The sequence below is a fragment of the Nelusetta ayraudi genome, unplaced genomic scaffold (assembly GCF_046127955.1).
Source record: "Nelusetta ayraudi isolate G7.1 ecotype Tasmania unplaced genomic scaffold, CSIRO-AGI_Nayr_v1 ptg000013l, whole genome shotgun sequence".
NCBI lineage: Eukaryota > Metazoa > Chordata > Actinopteri > Tetraodontiformes > Monacanthidae > Nelusetta > Nelusetta ayraudi.
The window spans coordinates 568,421-588,975 of NW_027466063.1; the positions used below are offsets into that span (position 1 = coordinate 568,421).

Below are 20,555 nucleotides of genomic sequence, written 5' to 3' on the forward strand. Positions count from 1 at the left end.
TTGGCGATATTATTTTCTTTTTTATACATATAGTAGATGTTTATTGGGTAAAGACATGCGTTCTTATCTGATTTAAATGCTTTTAATTTTTGTTTTTCTTCTGACCTGAGGCAGACAATCGCGATGACCACAACTGCAATGATGAAGACCATGGCGGCGGTAATCGATCCCACAATGAGTGGGAGCTGCTCCTGAAGCGACTTAGGGGGATCAGCTGGAGGTAGGAAAGAAAATAAATAACGTTTTTAATGAGATCTTGACACAAAAACATACCAGTTGCAATCGATTTACACGACACTCCGATGTGCACTCGCATCTGACCTACATGACCAATCCATACACCGTGGCCAACAATATTAATATGTTCTTAAGGCTGTGAAGGAGGGGAAAGATTTGAAATGAGAAGGGAGTTCGGGGTTCCTTTTGCAATACTTTTTCAGCGATGAGTGAGATGTTGTAGACGAGGCGGTTCTGATGCTGACTGATTGCTAAGACATGGTAGAATTACACCAGATCACTTGATTTCTCCTGATAACTTCTGTTCTTCTTTGTCGCAGAGAAAACGAGGAAAACTTGCTTCAAGTCCTTTAAGCTTTTGAGCCTCCATTATGTCCAACAGCTTTGGCAGAGCGCTATTACAGAGGTATTGCTGCTAAGCCTGGGAGATATCGCCGCATATCCGTTAGTAATGAAGTACGAATGAGAGTAACATACTTTGCAGGTTGGTGCTGAAGTCGGCTGGGCTGCTGTAACGGCCGTAGCCGGCTACTGTCCTGGCACGGACTTGCACCACATAAGGGGTCCCGGCCTTCAGACCCTCGATCCGCGCGTTGCTTCGTTGGGCGGTCATTGTGTGGGCGATGGCTTCACCTTGATCCTGCAGGACAAAAGACGTGAAATAATGAGAAAACACAAGCCCCGAAATATACATTTAGCTACTTAGGACAGCTGTGTAACGCAGAAATTTAGCGAGAGGGTTAGCAGCCGGTATGCGTGGGTGTGCAAACTGCAAATTTGAGCCATTGTTTCCTTCCCCGAGGCATTCGAAACTCTCTGGGCTCGTGGAAAATACCGAAACTTTCAAAAGCAAAAACTCTGAGAGGATGAGGGATAAGAGGAAGGAAGGAAGGAGGACAAGAGGGAATGTTGGTATTAAGAGTACCGAATAGGGCATGGAATAATAATAAAAAATGCTAGAGGAGCAAAAAAGAATACAGAAGCAGAGTTAGAAAGTTCTGAAGAGGGGAATGAGTCATGGAGAATGATCACACAAGCAAAATAGGAAGTTGGCTCGCAGAAGCATTGTATGTGTCATTGTTTTCCGAGTTTACAGGATCCCGGATGACATTCTGACCGCGGGAGACAATAGAACCAGACAGAATTAATAACTCTGATTGCTTCTTACCTTCTCATGGTACTTAATCTCATAATCCAGGATGATTCCGTTGGGTTTCTCTGGAGGCAGCCAGGACAGGCTCATAGTGCTGGCTGACGCCGCCATCAGGTGAACTGTGGGCACCGCAGACGGAGCTACAGAAAAACAAACAAAAAAATAAATAAATAAAAAAAGGTGGCTTGATTTATAATTTATCGAATTATGTCTTTTCAAGTTAGGTGGCCTTTGTCTGTCCACAGAAATGCTAACACAAAGTCTTGGGGTGAGGGCTTTGTGGGAAGCTACGGGCTATAGTTAGTATGCGGAACCATGTCCCACTAATGCCCACCCCCCACCCCCTCCGTTGTGGAGGAGAATGTCTAATTCCTGACAAGGGAGGAATCAAACAGCAAAACTGATGCACGACTTTCTCCAACATTCACTTTCATCCATGCAAGCACCCACATGTATTTCCATCCTGCTTTAAAGTGCATGGCTGCTCCTGTACGTCTGCTTCCTACTTTCATAGGAGTCATAGTCTCCACTGTCCTGATAATCTTTTTTTTTTCTTTTTCACCTTATCTGGATGGGACTTTTAATGGCCACAGGCTGTCTGTCTGCTGCTTTTTCTGTGCCTGACTCACTCTCTCATCCCCGTCTAATTCACTGTTAGGGTTGTAGGGCGGTGTAGTTTCATAACTGTAATTCTACCTAAAGTGGAGGCTTCCCCTCTCTTCTTCTTTAACTCTCACTCATCTTCTTTTTTTTTTTAATTCTCCCTGTCTTTCCCCTGCGAGACTTTTACTTTTTGTTTCCCTTCCACAACTTAAACACCTTCATTTCAGCGGTGGGTATTCTTTTGCGCACTGTTGCCGGTGCATTTTCCTTCACGCTTTCCCCGTCTTTCTGGCCAGACATCACTCTGCTTCTTTTTTCTCTTTTTGTGCCCCAGACCTTCCTACTCCTCACTCTTTCACTCCCGATGCTTGCCCCATCCACCCAGGATCTCCACGTCTCTCTTTCTGTCCCAGAAGACAATGCATCCTGGGCAGATCCCTTGGATCCAGCCAAAGGATTAGGGGCCCTCCTCTGGGAGAAGACCTAGCGGTAACTATGGCGGTGGCCCCTGTGGCTTATCACCACACCAGTATTTATTTTGCTTCTTAAAAGGTGACCGCATATGCAGGAATGGTGTTGGGTCTACACCAGAGGATAATCTGATCACAGCTGATGTTCTATTGTGTCCTGCTCCCCTTTTACCTCCTTCTTTGGCACCCGTGTGACCTTAAACGTGTCCTGAGATGGACAGTGGTCCCTGCTAACCAACTGCCGGACCACTCATATAGCAGTAGGTGGGGTCCTGCAGGGCTTTGGTTCTTGGATCCCCACAAACAAAAAGCTTGCCTACTGATTTTGGGAGCAGGAAGCGTTGCAGTGGACAAAACCAAAATAAGAATAGGAGTAGGAGTGGAAAAGGAATAATAGGTAGTGCTGTCTAAGCCTTGCAGAAACACAGAAACTTAACATATCAACGGCTTAGGGGGTCTAGAAGACGCGGATTGTAATTTGCAAAAAGAAAACTGTGAAGCAAACTAAACAGCACTGAAATTGAGGTCACTTTAGGTACACCGACCCACATAAAAATTACACTCACGTGAATTACTACATCTGGATAAATACAGTCGCAAGCCACAAGCCCATTCTGTTAGTTTCTAATTCTATTATCCCCGACATTCAATTTACATCTCAGTGTATCAAAGAACTATACAAGTTCTGTGTGCATCAGCTGCTTTTCTTCAGAGCCCATAAAATTTCATTTCAGCGCTGATTGCTACGTGGCCTACTTACTGTTGTTGCTGCGGGCTGGAGGAGTGGTGGGTTGGAAGCAGTGGGCAGTTGGAATACTGAGGGTTCAACACTCTGAATGCGCTCTGCCTCGCTATTTGCTATTTGCAGCGGCGTGAGCGCGGAGCGCGGTGTGGGCGTGTGAAAAAGGTCTCTTTTTCTAAGCTCATTCAGAAGAACGTCTCCTTTCTCTGTCCCCGCTTCAAAGAGAAAATATGTAACACACTCCTACGAGCGCAGAAAAGATTGATCCCCACTTCTTGAGTACAAAACGCATTAGCCAACTTTCTTTTGTACATTTTCAAAAGTGGCCAAAAGTTGAAAGGGAACATCATTTTCGGACGAGGCCCGGCGCTAACACCTACCAGCCTGATTGGTGGTGATGTTGACCGTCGAGAACTGCGGCGTGTAGGGGCTCTTGTTCGAAACGCCGTTGACCGCCTGGATCTCGAAGCTGTACTGCGTGTGGGCCTGCAGGTTGCGCACGGCGACGCGGCGCTGGGTCAGCCCGAGGTGACGCGGCGAGATGTCCACGTTGTCATCGCAGCGCGAGCACAAGCCCCGCTCGGGCAGGCACTTCTTGCAGATGACGTTGTAGAAGACGTCGTCGCGGCCGCCCAAGTCGCGCGGGTCGCTCCACTCCAGGACCAGCGAGGTCTCGTTCACGCTGGAGATAACGTTGCGTGGCGCGGAGGGCACGGCTGTGTGAGGGAGGGAGGGTGGGAGGGAGACAAAGGGTGGGTGAGGTGGGCACAAATAGGTTTGGAATGAGCAAGGATTTCATCTGCATACACAATGCACGTTAAAAAAATTGCCTCGATGACAATACAGAGACGTGGCAATATTCGCAACATTCATTACTCCGTAATATGTATCAACACAATTCATGACCCAAGTTATTTCTCTCGCGCTGTGGCATCGGTGCATTTTTTTTTTCATGCATTCAGGAGAACATCGTTACAAGACTGTTCCAGCGTTCCACTGAAAAAAAAAAAAAAAAAAAAAAAGAAAAAAAAGAGGACATGAGCGCTGCAGGGATTGAGCGAGACTAACTATTGGCAGAACCATTGCAATTTTTATCCAATTACCAGAGCCTTATCTCCCACAGCACTGTGGGAGAATCAGCACCCCATCCAAGGGAAAGAAAGAGGGTAGAAAAAAGAAATCCTCCTCAATAGCGATTCAATTAACTGCAGTGTGTGCCGTTTGTTCTGTGAGAAAACAACTGCACGTAGCAAAGTCCTCCGCTACCTGTTTGGACTGTGAGAATTGGGAGCTAGGAGGCTGGAAGAGGCTTGGCGATAAGGTCTTTGGATAACATTGGCGAGGCAAAGCGGAGTTGTTTGCGCTTTTTGTGAATTGGTGGGAACATAATCGACATGGGTTTTTTATCGAGGACACAGTGCAAGTTTCATATGCATGACAACACCGGCACGGGTGCGTACCCATTTTTAACGGTAATTTTCAAAACAGACGATTTTCAGCAATTTTTTTTTACGTTTCAACACAGGAGAGCGAAAGCCGGTTGAAAGTGGCGTCTACTTACTGGTGCATGCCGAGTCTGGAGAGTCCGTGTCTGATCGGTAGTAACCGTTTCGACAGGAGCAAACGCTGGATGCCCCCGAGCTAGCACGGCTGTTAGCAGGGCAGGGCACACAAAAGCCTTCACCCTGCTTGGACTTGAAGGTGCCAGGGCTACAAGCTGTAGATGAAAAGGAAAAAAGAGAGAGAGAGAGAGAGGGAGAGAGAGAGAGAGAAAAACATTTTAAAATATTGGCAGTTAACGGGAAATTGAAGAGCAACGCATTAGAAGGCCACCCATTTTTTGTTAACGTGGACACATTTCCCACACGCATTCATAAGGTAAAGCCTGCAGCGCCATGCGTCTGTATATATTCATTAACCGTGCAGACCCGCATGATACCCTGAGTACAACTTTAACTGCCTGGCGGCTGGAGCCAAGTTAATAATCACTTGGAAACGCAGCCCCGTCTTTGTAAATGCCCGATCGCCATTTATAGCAGCTGTTTAGACGTTTATAACTGAGGTGATAAGTTGCAGACGTGCCGGGAAAACTGTGGCAGCAGCGCCGCGATCCCCGCCACTTTTGGCAGGGCCCATATCTTTGATGAACTGTCTTGTTAAAAGATGAATGAGTTTGCCGCGGCGCTTAATAAAAAAAAGATGAGAGCAGGTACGACAGGCAAAGTTTACGGGGGCTGGGTGATTAGCTGACCCAGTGGTGCGGCGGCTCGCCAGTGTCAAGGACAGACCGCCGTGTTTGTTCCTCTGTGCGATAACCATCGCCATACAGCTCCTGCGTTGGAATTAATTTGCTGCGTATTAAAAAAACAGCCAGGCCTGAAGGTTAAATACCAAACCACCGCTCCCTGTTTCTGCTGTTTCCGACGTTTTTTTTTTTTCTTTCTTTTTTCCCCCAAAGTTCAATATTAGCACAAAGTACAAGTTGACTTGTGCTGTGTACATTCGCACTAAGTGTGTTTGTTCTCGGGCCATTAATCAGAGTCGTCCTCACCTCCGGCTAACAGGAAGCCCGGCTTGATAAACAGATAGGGAATGACCCTGAGTGTTGGCAGGTGAGAGAACAGCTTCTTTGGCTCGGTGTCACGGCTGCAGACAGTTCATTAAAGGGTCGCGTGAGGCAAAGTACGGCTCGGATGCTTGTGATCCTGGCTGGAAGGAGTTTGGTTTTATAAAAGGTAGAAGGGCTAAGGGCTTGTTTTCTTTGAAGAAAGATGTTTTTATTATATTTATTTATTTTATTTTAGAAAGAAGCTGATCGATCCCTTAATAAGGTAACCTCTCCTCTTACTTTCATCCTCTGTGGAAGCAACAGAGTCAGCATGGAGACACAGCAAATTAGAGGGACAAAGAGGTGAAAGAAAAGAAAATGATAGAAAATGCTAATCCCTTACCAACCAACCAAACACGCACGCATGCATGCACACAGTCCCCATCCTTTGTCATAACCCCTCATGCGGAACATAGAGCTGAAGGAACTGATTAGAATGCATTCTGAAAGTGCGGAGCATGGCGAAAAAAGAATATTGGTGCTCCCAAAAAAAACAAAAAGGAAAACTGTGGGGCAAACAGGTGGGAATGCAAAGAGAGGCTCGTTGATTAATATTAATGCAGACTTTTCTACTGTAACACTAGTGGGGTATTAATGAGAGCGCTGGCCTCAAGGCTATGAATAAATAAGATAAGGAGAGGTAAAGACTGGTACAGAATGAGGTAGGAGGGGGCTGGATGGTGGAACAAGGACAAAAACGCAGAGAAATGAGATGATGTATGGAAATGAGTTTTAAGTTAAAAGGTGGGCAAGATGAGAAAAAGGAGTGAGGACCTGGGAAAGTCCAAACTGAAAAGAAAAGAAGGTGGGGGTTGATCCTCTGTGGATTCCAGTGGCGCCTGATTAGAAAACGTTCAGTCATGGCCCAGTCACCCGGTTTTAACCTTGAGCTGCCGCGAACAAAACACAATGGGTTTCTGACCATGCGCCGCTGAAAACGCACAGGTCTCTCTCTCAGCCACACACAGGGGCAGTCAGTGCACGTGCTTTGCTTACAGCCTGCGAGGAACCGGGCTGCGGACTAGTGAGGTGAGCGTCCGACCGCCGTCCCGATGGCCGCCAGCTACCAAGAACCAAATGGAAAAGCTCCCCCCCCCCAGCCCCACGGACCTGGTGCCAGCGTTTCGGTTGGAAGGGGAGTGATCTCCCTGCGCCCGGACAGGTGAGGACGACTGCCAATCCATACACAGCCGCCTCCAACCTGACACTCCTGATCGATAGTCCTGCCAGCGTCCCGTCTCTTTCATACAGTCTCCATTTGACCTGCCGCGTTCTAAGCCTAATTTCACGCCCGCAGACCCCTCCGCACACACAACACACAGACACACACACACACAGACACATTTTCCATTATCCTTCCCACTTCCCCCGCTGTCACCTGCGTTCTATTTTAGCCGAGACCTTGCTGTTTAAATTCACCTTCTCTCTGAAACCTCTCTGACCCTGTCATGTTTTCCATCAGAGGCGAAACCGTCACGGAGGCCTCTCAGAGACGGACAAGCCCCCCTCCCCCCACCCACACACACACACACACACACACACACACACACACACACACACACACAGCACTGCATTTCCATTTATTTAGCAACCGACTGGCAGGCAAAAACCGGGGTCAGCGAAGTGAGCAGCCGCCTCCTGATGGCGTCACCCAGAGTGCATCACTCTGGCTGTGCGCTGGGCGAGTACAGCGAGTCAAAAAAACAACAAAAAAAAAACCACGGCAAATAAACATGCCGCAATCATGAGGCAGGCGGACGAGCGGACGCCAGGGGACGCACCCGGAGCCGAGACAATACCTATTCACATTCTCCAACCATCAGTGTGTCCACATGTGTTGGAGTGAAGCGTCCTCCCGCGAGGTGCTGACCCCTCCCTCATTGAAATTCAACGAGCGCCCAAGTATCAGATACTCTGGGTCTAAAATGCAAATGTAACCTAAAATGCTAATGTAACTTTTTCGCGGCGGTGATAATGTGATACATTATTGATCGCCATGGGGAAATCCCGCCCCCCCCTCCCACGCGAACCGCACATCCTTTCATGGAAGTGTGAGACTCTGTGACAAGTTGCACAATGACACGAAGCTTCGTAAATGATTTAAAAACAAAAAGCAACACGTTTGCATTTTCAGCATTGGGCTGAAATTATGGCTGTGGCAAACGCAGTTACCTTGGCACTGCGTATCCTTCATAGCTGGTTCGAACCCGGCCGAGCAGGTGCAGGCTCCCACGGGGACCATCCACTCGCCGTCCCCATTGCAGTAGAGCTTCAGTGGCACCGAGACCTCCAGCGCGTTGGGGACGCACGTCCCCGGCGCGATGACCAGGGACGTTGCCTCGGCGCCGGTGGCCGTCTCGGGGAAAACGGCGAAGTTGGCGATGGTGGTGGAGCACTTCTTGTAGAAGACCCTGACCGAGATGAGCGACATGCACGCGCCGAGGTCCTGAAAGGCGAGGTAGAACCCCGCTTTGGACAAGGGGCCGAAGCTTCTGACTTTCGTATTCACGCTCCCAGACTCGAGGATGGAGAAGCTGGCGTCCGGGGCGATGGTGTCCACCTTCACGTAGGGGTTCTCCATCCAGAAGGGGCTGGTGGCGGTGGCCGAGTCGGAGTCGGACTCGTAGTAGAAGAGGTTGAATGTCTCTTTGCAGGAGCCAGGGATGTTTGGAATGCTGTTGCAGTCTCGCACTGTGAATTTCATTTCCACATAAACGCGCAGCACATCCTTCCTTGGGATAAAGTCACTGCGTAGCCAGTTATTCTGGTTGAGCTCACGCACATTGCACACTTGGTATGTCCTGATGGGGTTCATAGCGTCATCGTAGCCGCTCACCTCTTCCCACTGCAGGCGAAATAACAGAGAAACATCAACATGTTAATGGTGGGAAATAGATAAAGTAGCTTTTTTTAACACAGGATGTCGAAGAAATAATTGAGATGGTTTCTGAAGAATGGGTAAAACAAAGCGACCGCGGTGTAAGGCGTGGATACAAAGAAGCGATGCGGATTTTCTCTCCACTCTTTTTCAATTTTATCCCCCTGCCTTCGCCTTGCTACGCCTTCCAATTTCTGGTTAGTGTAGCAAAAAAGGCTGGGGACAAGGACTGCAAATTCATCACAATTACAGCAACCTGTCACCCCCTCACCACAAAGCCACACCAGAATGTTTACCTCATATCTGCTTGGAAGCGGCGTTGCTTCACAATCATTCACGGTTCAATTACAGAGCCATGATCGCAACGTCCTCTAATAAAGACTGGGGGAAACGGCGCCGCTTAACCTTCATGCGTTTTTGTTTTTTACTCTCCTCTACTTTGTTCAAAGCTACTACGGTACCCAGGGGGTGAATTACTCCGGATAAAACGGGATTAAATTTTCTAAACTTTGATTACCGTCCTCATTAAATGAACACAAGCAAACTAGCCCGTAAAAGATTTACTGTCAGCCGCTGTAGTCTGGATGCTCCTTTCCCCAACCTCAAATAGGGGCACCAGGGGAAACCATTTTATCTGAAATAAAGACTCCAGGACATGCATTACCTAATTGTTCATGCACATGTAAAGGATGGGATCTCAACTCAACTTTGTTTGAGAAAGCAAATCTATGTTAAGATTATATGCAAATTACTTTTTACTTTAATACAGATTCAGTTAATAGTATTTTGCATGAGGCGTGGCATTACAAAACACGACGCAGAGGGAACTTAGACTGAGCCTGACTGTGCTGGACAAAGGGGTGAAAGTCTATACTGTTTTGCATGGCGATTGTCGGAGATGCTCTGCAAATCCATGAGATGCAACTCCTGACCTTCTGCTTGCAGGATGGGCTTTCACATCACTCAAGACCACCTGCCACTTTAAATGTCAAGGCACGTCTGCAATGAAAAATTAAACCCCCGGGACCAAAGTTTTGCCCTCAACGGTCTCAAGTTGCACCTATTTGTTCCTCTAAAGGAGCTGCTTCCATTTGAGGTCTGAGCATCTTAATTAAGGATGGGATGTGGATGCAGCGGTTAGACAAGGCTATTCATCCTAGACCCTGGAGGCAGCGAGGTAGTAGGGGAAATGGGCATAGCTTGGCTGTGCCATTAAAGCCATAGCCTGGCGAGGAGGGGGGGGCACCGGCAAGGGAGAATCAATAATAACCAGCCGGGTCAATTAGATGGCTAAAAGCATGAAGTGTCAATGGGTATTTAGTTTAGTGTAATAAATCACCCACAGCAAAAAAGCAATGCAGTGGAGTCTGGAAGATGGAGGATGCTTGTGTGCGTGTCCTCCGCCTCAGTGTTTGCTCTAGTGTTTCCACTTCTGGTTTTGTTGTGACTGCCTTTTGCATGTGCATGTTTGGACGGTATAGAGGTCTTTCCCCGGAGACACTCTGAGCGACTACTTACTCGCGCTGAATGAATTAATAAGGTCGTCTGGAAAAAAAAGAGGAAGGGGGGGCGGTGGGGGGGGTCGAGTTTTCTTGGCATCGATTTCTAACGAGATGAATCGTTATCCAACATTTGCTCTCCACTCCATTTTCCTTTGCCGCTCCTCAGTCAGGGCCTTTTAAACGTTACACAGTCAACTGGCGATTAACAATACTTTGGTGACGCACCATCGAACTCTTTGAAATCCCAGCGGGAGAAACATACACTGTTCAAATTCCTGCTTTTCTTTTTGTTACATAAACTATCTAAAAGTGGGAGGGCGTAGGTAGAGTTTCCCCAAGATGACTCGGTTTAAGGGAAAAACAGACGCAGCATTAATGCCAAGTGTGGCTTAATTCTTTTGTTTGTTATTACCACTGGGAAGCTCTTGGAGCTTTAATCTTCAGGAAATGTTGGCTTGTTGCGGATGCGTTTTTTCCATGAAGGCAGTCTGCAAAACAGGCACCGACAATAGACGCTATCTCTGGCTAAATTATTTGGTTGTAAGCGTTGTAAGTGCAAGTTTCATGGAAAGCCCTCCGGGTGCCGTTCCAAGTGTGCGACGAGCCCTGTTATAAGGTGGAATTCCCCTTCCATTAAGCATCTGGTTGAAAGCATCAATGATACAGTGCTCGGAAAAGGAACGCACACAAAACTGAGCGACGCGAAGAAAAGTGCTCATCGAGGCAAAGACACGCATGGCATGAGATTAGCATCGGCGCTTGCTGCGCGTGACACGCAAGTGCTACGTGCCTCACAGGCGGATGCAGACGGTGTGACCAAATAATCCGCATACCAAAGAGCAGACAGTTCGATAAAGCATTGCGCACGGCCGAGAGAGTTCCCGTGAAAGACATCAGATTTTAATGTTTTGTTTTGTTTCTTTGTGTTTTTTGCACCCAGAGAAGTGGCACCGGGAGGTCGTTCGTGTTCACTTGAAACTAAGGCACGCAACTTCTGTTCTTTCTCTGTTGCCTTCGGTCTGTTGTGCATCATGAAACGAGACAGAGACTCTGTGACTCCTTCTTGGCCGGACAGAAATCCTCTGAGCGACAGCGTTTTTTTGAAAGATTTTTATATGTTTCTTTTCCTTTAAGATTGATTTTTCTTCCTCTCCTATATATACTTTCCCATTCCCCCTTGATGGACATCTCTCTGGGACATATATTTTCTTTTCAAAACTCACTGCTCTTCTTCATCCCACCCAAGTGCTCCCAGCCACTGTATCGCTTTCTCCTCGGCACCTGTCACCCTGAACAAAAACAGGCTGCGAGGACCTCGAGCGCGTGAACCAAAATATCTATACAAGGCATTGTGCATGGAGAACTGACAGGGACGGTTAAGGATTGTGTCTGTGTGTTAAAAAAAAAAAGGGGAAAAAAAGAGCAAAATCGAAGCGGGTTAGGAGGGGCTGAATGATGACTCATGGGCCTGAATTGTCTGGCATGTTGTGTTGGATTTAAACAAAAAGGCAGAGATGTCTGGAGAATCTTGCTTTCAGATGCTGCCCTGGTGATTTGATGGGAATCTGAAGGGAGGGATTCTCTTCACCTCGCGCACTGTACATCTCTTTTAAAGGCGGGCATCTGCTGCAGAAACAGGGAGGTGGTTTTGGTTTGTGAGCATGGTGCTGGTGGGAGCTTTTGCTATTGTGCTGCGGCTTAATGAGGGGAAGAGAGGCAAAGGAAGACTGGGCAGATGGGAGGAGGGAAGGTGCGAGGGGACGAAGGCCACCAAAGGCTGTGAAGGGTTTTGTCCTGGCGATTGTTGCGGCCAATGAAGCCAGTGCGTCCGGCTTCATTAGTGCTTAGTTACTTGGAAGTAAAGGATGGGGCGAATGCGAGGGGTCGGCAACTTCCAACAGCTGGGGCGGAGTTTTCTCCCGCTGGATCTCTGAGGGTTAAAGGCAAAATATAGGGGGAAAAAAACAAAAAACGGGGGCCCACCTTTCACAACACATGCCCCGAGTCAGAGGGCCACACAAAGGCGAGGGGCGGAGTGCTGGGGGTCTTTGAAGTACGGCTGAGGAGGGGTCAAGACTCTTTTTGCTCCTCTTTGGGCCATTGTGTGGACCACATGGGAAAGCAAGATGAGGCTGTCACTGGCACTTTGTGTGTGGTAGATTTGGATGCCTGGCTGTGCAACGGGTCAGCGCCGAGAAGTATTTTAGCCTTTTTAAAGGCTACTTTATGAGGGAAATGGCTTTTTTTTTTTTTTCTGCGTTTCAAACACGGCGGGGTGGGAGGGGAAGGAACATCTGCGACTGGGCGGGCTGCTGAAATTGGATTGCGGCGTATCTTTTTTTCTGTTCTCTAAGAGGCGCATCCTGTCGCGTCAGAGGAACATATTGTGCTGTTACAAGGAACCCTTGTAAATCACGATTAGAGCGCAAATCTCGCTGGCGCGATTTTCTGGTTTTTCTTTGAGCTAACGGGATTAGAGAGCAAATGAAACTCACCCCGGTTTCCGGGTGCGACGTCCAAGCTAACTCTGTCGTAGCCCACTTTGTGTCCATCAGCGTCTCTGTGAGAAGAAGAGATAAAAAGAAGCAGAGGGAAAACATCCAGGTCAGACCAATAGGAACAGGAAGACAGATGAGATCAATGGAGACTGAGACTTTCAGCTGTTTTACAACAATGCCATAAAACTAGTGTGCAGAGGAGATAAAACACTTTGACCCAATCTGGTTCCCAGGCGGTTTGGGGAGACAAAAAAAAAATATATATATATATATATATATCTGCCAACACAAAGCGCGGGCTTAGAGCGATATTAGATTTAATTAGACATTGAAGCGCTGCAAGACCGCCTGTGACAGGAAGACCAAGAGACAGCGGGGGGAACGAGTTTTGGGAGATATTGCGTGACGTTTTATTACAGCTCCTTGTCTGGCTAATTAGTCTCAATTAGACGTTTGCTTTTATTCGGGGGAGAGGAAACAACGGCGACTCTGGCTGAGGAACGGCTCCGCTTCCCACAGGGCACCGAAAGTCGCACACAAGCGCGCCCGCTCTTGATGAGACGCACACACTAACACACACAAGTAGGTGGTTGTAAAACTCTACAGGATATACAGCCTCACTGTTCTGAAAAGGGCTGGGTTATAAAGCTTAGTGTCACTAGAGAGGGGGGCTCTTCAGCACAACAGAGGTCAACGCACTTCAATGTGATTCACTTTCTGTCAATAAGTCAAGTTCGCCGCACTGTTTTACACCCAGGCCCTGCACATACACACCTTATAACACACTCCAGCTCTCCAAACTCCCGATTTTCACAACTTTCCCAACTCGCCTCTTACTGCGAGGCTGTGACGGTGGCTTTTGCGAGAGCCGGGAAGCCTGCGATGGGAGGACTATAAATGTTGAATCTTTTACTACCTGGCGCTCAAGGCACAGTGTGCAGCCGCCGTTATTATCTCAACCGCCGCGCTGCTCTACAAGATAGTAAAAGATGATGAAACGGCACCGCCAGCCGTTCCCAGCCGGCGCTCGCAAAGGGAAGCGTGAGATGTTTCGGCTTTCCCGTCACCCGCTTCCGGGGCAGATTCCAGACGTCCACCCCCTGCCCACTTTTCTACCGCACGTGAGATTCAGCCCCCTTCCTCCCGTTTGTGTTTCATCTGGGCGGAAAGCAGACGCGACGCTGACAGGAAAGTGGAGCCAAAGCAGAGGAATAAATTCGATTCTCCTTTTGCGAGATCTCCCGCCAGGAGCAGCGACAGCAGCAGCGGCAGACGCTTCAACCCTTGAACTCCGAGACCTCCCTTTGAATTGTGTGCCGGCCTGCGGGGGGACGCCGGCGCTCCCGAGGGGGATTTTCCCCGCCTTAGCCTCGGCCCCCCGGCCCACCCCCCCGTCAAGCCAGGACAGACAGCGCGTCTGACACTTGCATCCCTCTGGTTACATCAGGAGCATCAGACAAAAACACGATTCCCTGCCAACGTGTCTTTGTCCTATTGTCTTCCCACGCGCGCCCCTCCCCCAAAACAATGGCAGTTTTGACTCGATGGCTACGGGCGGCTTCCACCGCGACATTTACTGCACGGCGAGCCGGTTTCACACGGCGGAGACTTCCTCTGTGGGTGCGGCACTGCGAGCGGAACTGGATATCATCCGTTCTCCACTAGCCGCCGGGTCAAATCAGCTGGGAGTGTTCGACTCAAACACTCCCGCCTCCTGCCGCTCTCCGCCGCTAATAATAGAAATGCTATAAAAACGCATCGTCACGCTCATCGTGTTAATGTTTCTTTCCTTTTTTTCACCAATGACTCACAATTGCCACTCGCGGCACATGAGAAAAAGGCCCCGCGAGTGTCGTTACTCCAGAAACTGTGTCAGCGCGTCGCACCTAAAAGGCAACTTCCCCCCCTCGCGCCTCTTGCGACAGTGTGTGTGATTTGGGACCTGTTACGCAGGCACCTGCGATCAAGGCAGCGGCGGTGGAAATGATACACCTCCGGTGCACTGTTGTTTATTGTTATGACTGGACTAGCGTGCGCGCCGGCGCGCCGGCTTGTCATTAGCGCTGACCGTGCTCGAAAATGACAGCGAGTCGGAACACAATGACAGAGCGGCGGGCCTGTTCAAAGGGAGGCGAGGAGAGGGGGTGGGGGGGGGAAAGATCGAGACCCGAGGTGCGAAAAGAGAGAGGTGTAACGCGCACGCACGCCAGCACAGCTGTGCGCGGCCTGACTCAGTGGTTTGCGCCGTGGACTATTCCAGAGTGCGTGCGCAGCAGAAGCTCCTCCCATCATCTCGATGCGTCTGCATTGTTTAACCTGCGCACGTGCGTGGGCGCGCGTGAGCGCGAGTGTGCTAAAGGTAAGTCTGTGTGTTTGCCGCAAAGCCCCGCATTGTGCCCAAAGTGGAGCACCAATCCTGAGTCAATGGGCCAGAGCAAAAGCGCTGAATGACCCTGACCTACACTGGCCTCTCCCCCTCCGTCACTATTTGTGTGTGTGTGTGTGTGTGTGTGTGTGTGTGTGTGTGTGTGTGTGTGTGTGTGTGTTTGCGCCGATGCTCGGGTCATTTGTCTTTGCGTGGCGCGTTAAAACCGAATTTGAATGAAAGGCAGCCGAATGGAAGCGCCTCGACGTTGGTGACTGCGCGGCCAACGGTGCAGTCAAAGCAACTGCGTGCATAGAAAAAAAAAAGAATAAAGCAAAAAACGACTAAAATAAAAACAAACCTACGCAGGATACAACCCCTTTAATGCACCGGGCTGAAAACCACCAGTGCTTGACAGATGATAAAAGGAGCAGCGCAGCATTTTTCGAAGATTAAGAGAGAAAAGCATTTTTGCCATTGTTGTTTTTTTTTTTTTTCTTTACTTCTCCTTTTTTAAGCTACAACCTCTGAGAGCTTCTAAGACCGTACTGGCAGCCAGCCTAATGGCCTAGTTAAGCGGGGGGGGGAGAAAAATTGTTAGTGAAGAGAACCAGAGGAACAAGTTGAGGGAGAGGGGGAAGGGGAGGGGAAGAAAAGAGCAAACAGGGAAAATCAGGCAAATGAGCATGCAAACGCAGCACCATAGGACGCAGGGCGGCAATCGTGGAAGCATCCGGACATTCAATTGAATTCTGATTTGCATCCACTCTTTCTTCTTTTCCTTTTTCCTCATCTACCTCTCAGTCATCCTGGTGACAGGACGGATCTGATTCCAGGCTGTTCCTCCTGTTTCCACAGCTTTTGTCTTTCTCTTCTCCCTCTTTTTTTCCCCTTTTTTTTTATAATCACAGAATTCCTCCAATGTCTCCTCTGGGAAGTGATAGCGCTGACCTATTTTCTCGTGCCTTTTAGCTCTTTTTCGCCCATATCTTTTATCCCAATCTCTGTATCTATCCTTGTTTTTTCATGCCGTGATGTGGCGTGCGGAGAGCCGAGGTCTTTGATCAGCAACAACAGCAGCAAAAAAAAAAAAAAAGAGAGAGAGAGAGAGAGAGAGACACGGTACTGTTTTAATAACTCAAAGTTCGACTTGGATGCTGTGTTATACCTGGGATTAACCGAGCAAGCAAACCAAGCTTTCTCTGTCAACCCCGGTATGAGAAAACCTTACAGAAATGCAAACAGGCTTCCGAGAGATCATACGCCGGCGAATAAACACGCACATGCATGTATGGATGCACGCAGGCAAAGCCAACCCTCTGCGCTCTAATCCTGTAATGACAGGGCAGGACTAATAACAGGGGAGGGCACTGAAGCATTCGTCCCCACGGCCGCATCCAACACACCCTCGCGAGCGCGGCAGCCAGAGTTACAAGCCTCTTAAAATATTTCTCTTTTCTAACGAGCGGACTTCTTGAAAGAAAGAAAAGAAGGAAACGACAAAAAGAGGAAAAGGGTGGAAGAAAGGCCATTATTGAGAGAGAGAGAGAGAGAGAGAGAGAGAGAGGCAGAGGGAGGAATGTGCAGTCGTTTCACTGGGCCGAGGCCCCGGCAGCAGACAGGTGACGCGTTTTTTGGGGGTTTTTTTTCCAGCTTGGATCACGATGGTGTTAGGCTCTTTAGCGCAACTCGTCTTTGTTAGCGTGACCGCGTCAGATGACAAGTGAAAGATAAGCGAGACGAGCTCCCGCGGGAGGCTAAGAGATATGTCCCGACAACCTTCCGACATGGTGGGCGTGACGGAGGCGTCCGAAAGCGTTAACTCAGAAGCCTCTCGCGAAGCCGCTTCCTGTTAGCTTGATTTTCTTGCTTTCACCCACAGGAACAAAACAGCTTGTCCGCCTTCCTGTGGCGTTAGCTGCTCTTTCATTGAGATGCCGTGACGGCATTATTTTTTTTTTTCCGTCTTAAGGCCTGAAAGAGGCAATGAAAAAATACTTCAAACCCCCTTCGTCGTGACTCCGTCCCCTAAAAATGCTTCCACACCTCAGGCTTCTCCTCTAGTTAATTATCTTCTCTCCCCCTCTTCTGCTTTTGTTGTTGTCCTCCCCAACAGTCAAACAGACCAAGCACATGGCAACCTGGCATGGGGTCGCCACTCCATTAAAATACTATGCCGCCCGGTTGCCAAACACTCCAGCCTCTGTTTAGCCACAGAAACAGCGAAATGTGTCAACACGGGGAGCGAGGACCCCACGCTCGACTTATTAGCGCTATTAGCCTGATTGCTTTGTGCGCGATCTTTGTCCCCGCGGCCACCCTCTTACCCCCCCCCCCCCCCCCGCCCCCCACCACCACCTCTTTTGGGGTCGGTCGACAAATCAGATGCGGGGAGGGAGGGAAGGGGGGGAGGAAGAGGAAGAGTGGAGACGTGGAGAAGGGGAGATGCCATTCAAATTCAAATCGTCCCCGCAGCCCTTTTTTGCCTTTGTGCAGGGGCCAGAGTGCAATGATTAGGAGAAGTCCCCTCCATTTTAGGGCCAGAGCTCCCCCCTTTACCTCCCAACCTCCCCCACCACACACACACCACCCTGCTACCACTCACTGTCAGTCATCCCACAATGGCTGCCTCATAGAAGGTTTGTCCCAAGTGTGTGTGTGTGTGTGTGTGTGTGTGTGTGTGTGTGTGTGTGTGTGTGTGTGTGTGTGTTCGGAAGCCGACTTTGCCGTCAAAGCGGAGCAGGAAATAAGCCCTCTTTATTTTCCGTCTCCCTCCCTCCCTCCTCATCACCTATACCCCCCTCTCCCCCACCCCCACCCCCACCACCACCACCCACCCCCCCGCTCTCTCCCGCTTCTGTTTCATCTCTCCCCGTGGGGAAGTCTAATGAACACAAAGTCTTTGCCCTCTGCATTTGTCACCAGGCCCCTGCCCTCAATTATTCCCTCCTCGTTGAGATAGACCTCGCGGCTGAATCCTGAATTTGGGTTGCGGCGGCACCGCCGCCGCCTGTTTTCCGGGAGGGCCAGCGCCTACTTGGCCTATAGCTTGCGGAGGCTGCCTCTGACGAGAGGCTCTTACGAAGTCGCAGTAAATAAAAACAAACATCCCCGCGTGAGCTCTTTTTTTCCCCCTCTTTTTTCTTTTTTTCATGCCAATGAGTTCAAGGAGCAGTCGGAGCGGCGGTGGAATAAATGGATCATTAAAAGGAGGTCGCTGCGCGCTTGCATTTCTTTCTCTTTTTTTTTTACCCCCCCCCTTTTTAAAAACACACTCCTGTGCACATTCTTTTCTCGGCGTGAGCGCAGTTCCTGTACCTCTTCAGGAATGGACCTCTTTGTCTTTTAACCCCAGCATTCTGGGCCCCTCTCCACCCCTCCTTATCCCCTTCTCTCACTAACTCTCCTAATTACAAAGCACAGAGAACAGGTAGCCCCCAGGGCAGCTGTCTGCAGAACCAGGTGTGCCCCCGCCAGCGTGCGTGGGACGCCTGCGCCTCAGCGCGTGCGTGTCCCCCGGTGATTGCAGGTGAGTGTGTGTGTCTGCGCGCGTCTGCGGGTGCATACTCAGCCCTTCCGAAGCCAACGCCTTGCCGTGACGAGCGCCGAGTAAGCGATTACAATCATTGCCTGTTTGCGTCACCGATATCTGCGGAACGGGAGTGTCCTCTTTGTTTGTTGCTCGGTCAGCGAGGCTACGAGGCCGGCGCGACATATGAACCAACTTCCTGGTGATATTAATTAAGATTTCCCTTGAAAATTCATCCCGCTTCAATACAATTCCACCAACCTCCTGGTTAACCAACCAACCAACCAACCAACCAACCAACCAACCAACCGACCAACCAACCGTGGCCCTGCCCAGGACTCAGGCATTCAACAGCTGTCTGCATTGTCCCCCCGTGAGAATCTGTGAATGGCCCAGTGTTTGGTGGCTCGGCCCCTCCATCAACACTGCTGACAACATAATGTGTGTCGCCACACAAACAGAAACACACACACACACACACACACTGGCAGCCTGCGTCGAGCCATTAACACTTGTCGTGTCGGCTACCTGCTCTCTAAAATGGGCACGCGCGCAAGATCGGAGTGGAGAAAGGTTTTAATGGGAATTATCGACGCCCGCGGTCTGTTTCTCGTCAGCCGTGTCATATTGCCGCAATTAATGTGCGGCGCCGGTTTCCGCCATGAAGGACTCAAGGCGAACGCGAGTGAGAGCCCGGCAGCAGAGTGATTGATCTTGTGGAAAATAATAGGCGACTACAAAGTTGGTAGGGCCCCCTGTGAAAATGAATGGATCTGACACACGGTTCAAAACGAGACTGGCAGCGCTCACGTCATTTGTGGCAGCTGAAAAGTTGAGCTGGATTTGTTTTTTGTTTTTGCTGGATTCCACAGTACAGGCACAGCTGTACGGCGGGGGGGTCGGACAGTTTTCATGACTTTTGTTTTGCGAACGCAACCTTTGACGTAATCAATTTAACAGTGAAGGTCACGTCGTCGACACTCTTTCAATGCTAGGTCTTCCTATTAAAATGTAGGACCACGTTTCTATTGAAGCAACATGCTAGGATAACTGAGCAAGAAGTGGTTCCACACAGACATGGACCTGTAGCCAGGTGTCAAAGCTGGATATCCCTCCTGCACATGTGCACATCTCATCCAGTCAACCTTCTTGTCAAAATGACGCGCAACAAACTGAAAGTTTCTAAAAAACGCAGACGGAGCTCACATTGGTTGCGCCACCGTGGACCTTCAAACAAGTTGTGATATTCTGCCTAAGGAAAAAAAAAAAAAAGGAAACCAGCTTAGCTTTGGCTTAATTGTTTTAGTGTGCATTCCTCCCGGTATAACATGTTCACTGGCTTTCATATCCCATTGAAAGTTCCCTTTGAAAGAGTCATCCCAGACCACACTGATACACGACACTGTTAGTTTTGACGTCAACTGAAATCGAATTAGGCTTGCCAGTGCTTTAATTCAGGCCTAAGTGGAAGCACAACACGGCCCCATTCGTTTGATCCTGACATCATCTGAAAGGAGACACACCCTGAAATCACCTGCAAATGAAGATTTTTTTTATTTTTTATTTTTCGCTTCAATGACTTTGAAAAGGGAAGTCCTGAGACCGAATAATAATCCTGCAAGTGTTATTTCATTACATCGCCGCACTTTTCAGGTCGAGTGTCACACTTGCCAGTTTGGTTTCTTTGTGGAGAGGCATGTTCCTCATTTGCAAATGATTATGTTAAGGGCATCAGGTCTGCCTGTGTTTAAGCGCTGCCAGGAAATGGGCACGGAACCAGATTTCTGTCGGAACACGCGATGTTTACATCGCTTAACATGGAAAGTATTGCCTCAACCTTCACCACAAATTGTGTGTGTGTGTGTGTGTGTGTGTGTGTGTGTGTGTGTGTGTGCGTGTGTGTGCTTTTTTTTTCTCCCCAGCCCTCTAACTCACAACCTCTCCTGGATATTCTCCACACATCACTCGCT

The 20,555-nt window shown here is 49.2% G+C and overlaps 1 protein-coding gene across 6 annotated transcripts in view; it reads right to left on the reverse strand.

Annotated features, from left to right (window-relative positions):
- The window catches only part of ephb3b (eph receptor B3b), a 55,020-nt gene that overhangs the window by 13,513 nt on the left and 20,952 nt on the right, over nt 1-20,555 (reverse strand). For all 6 annotated transcript variants that reach the window (XM_076022615.1, XM_076022616.1, XM_076022614.1 and 3 more), the window contains exons 2-8: nt 12,689-12,753; nt 7,986-8,658; nt 4,767-4,922; nt 3,586-3,921; nt 1,406-1,530; nt 715-877; nt 106-214 (exon numbers count right to left, since the gene is read on the reverse strand). In XM_076022615.1, coding sequence (XP_075878730.1) covers nt 106-214; nt 715-877; nt 1,406-1,530; nt 3,586-3,921; nt 4,767-4,922; nt 7,986-8,658; nt 12,689-12,753 — 1,627 coding nt within the window. The remainder of the gene's footprint in view (nt 1-105; nt 215-714; nt 878-1,405; nt 1,531-3,585; nt 3,922-4,766; nt 4,923-7,985; nt 8,659-12,688; nt 12,754-20,555) is intronic.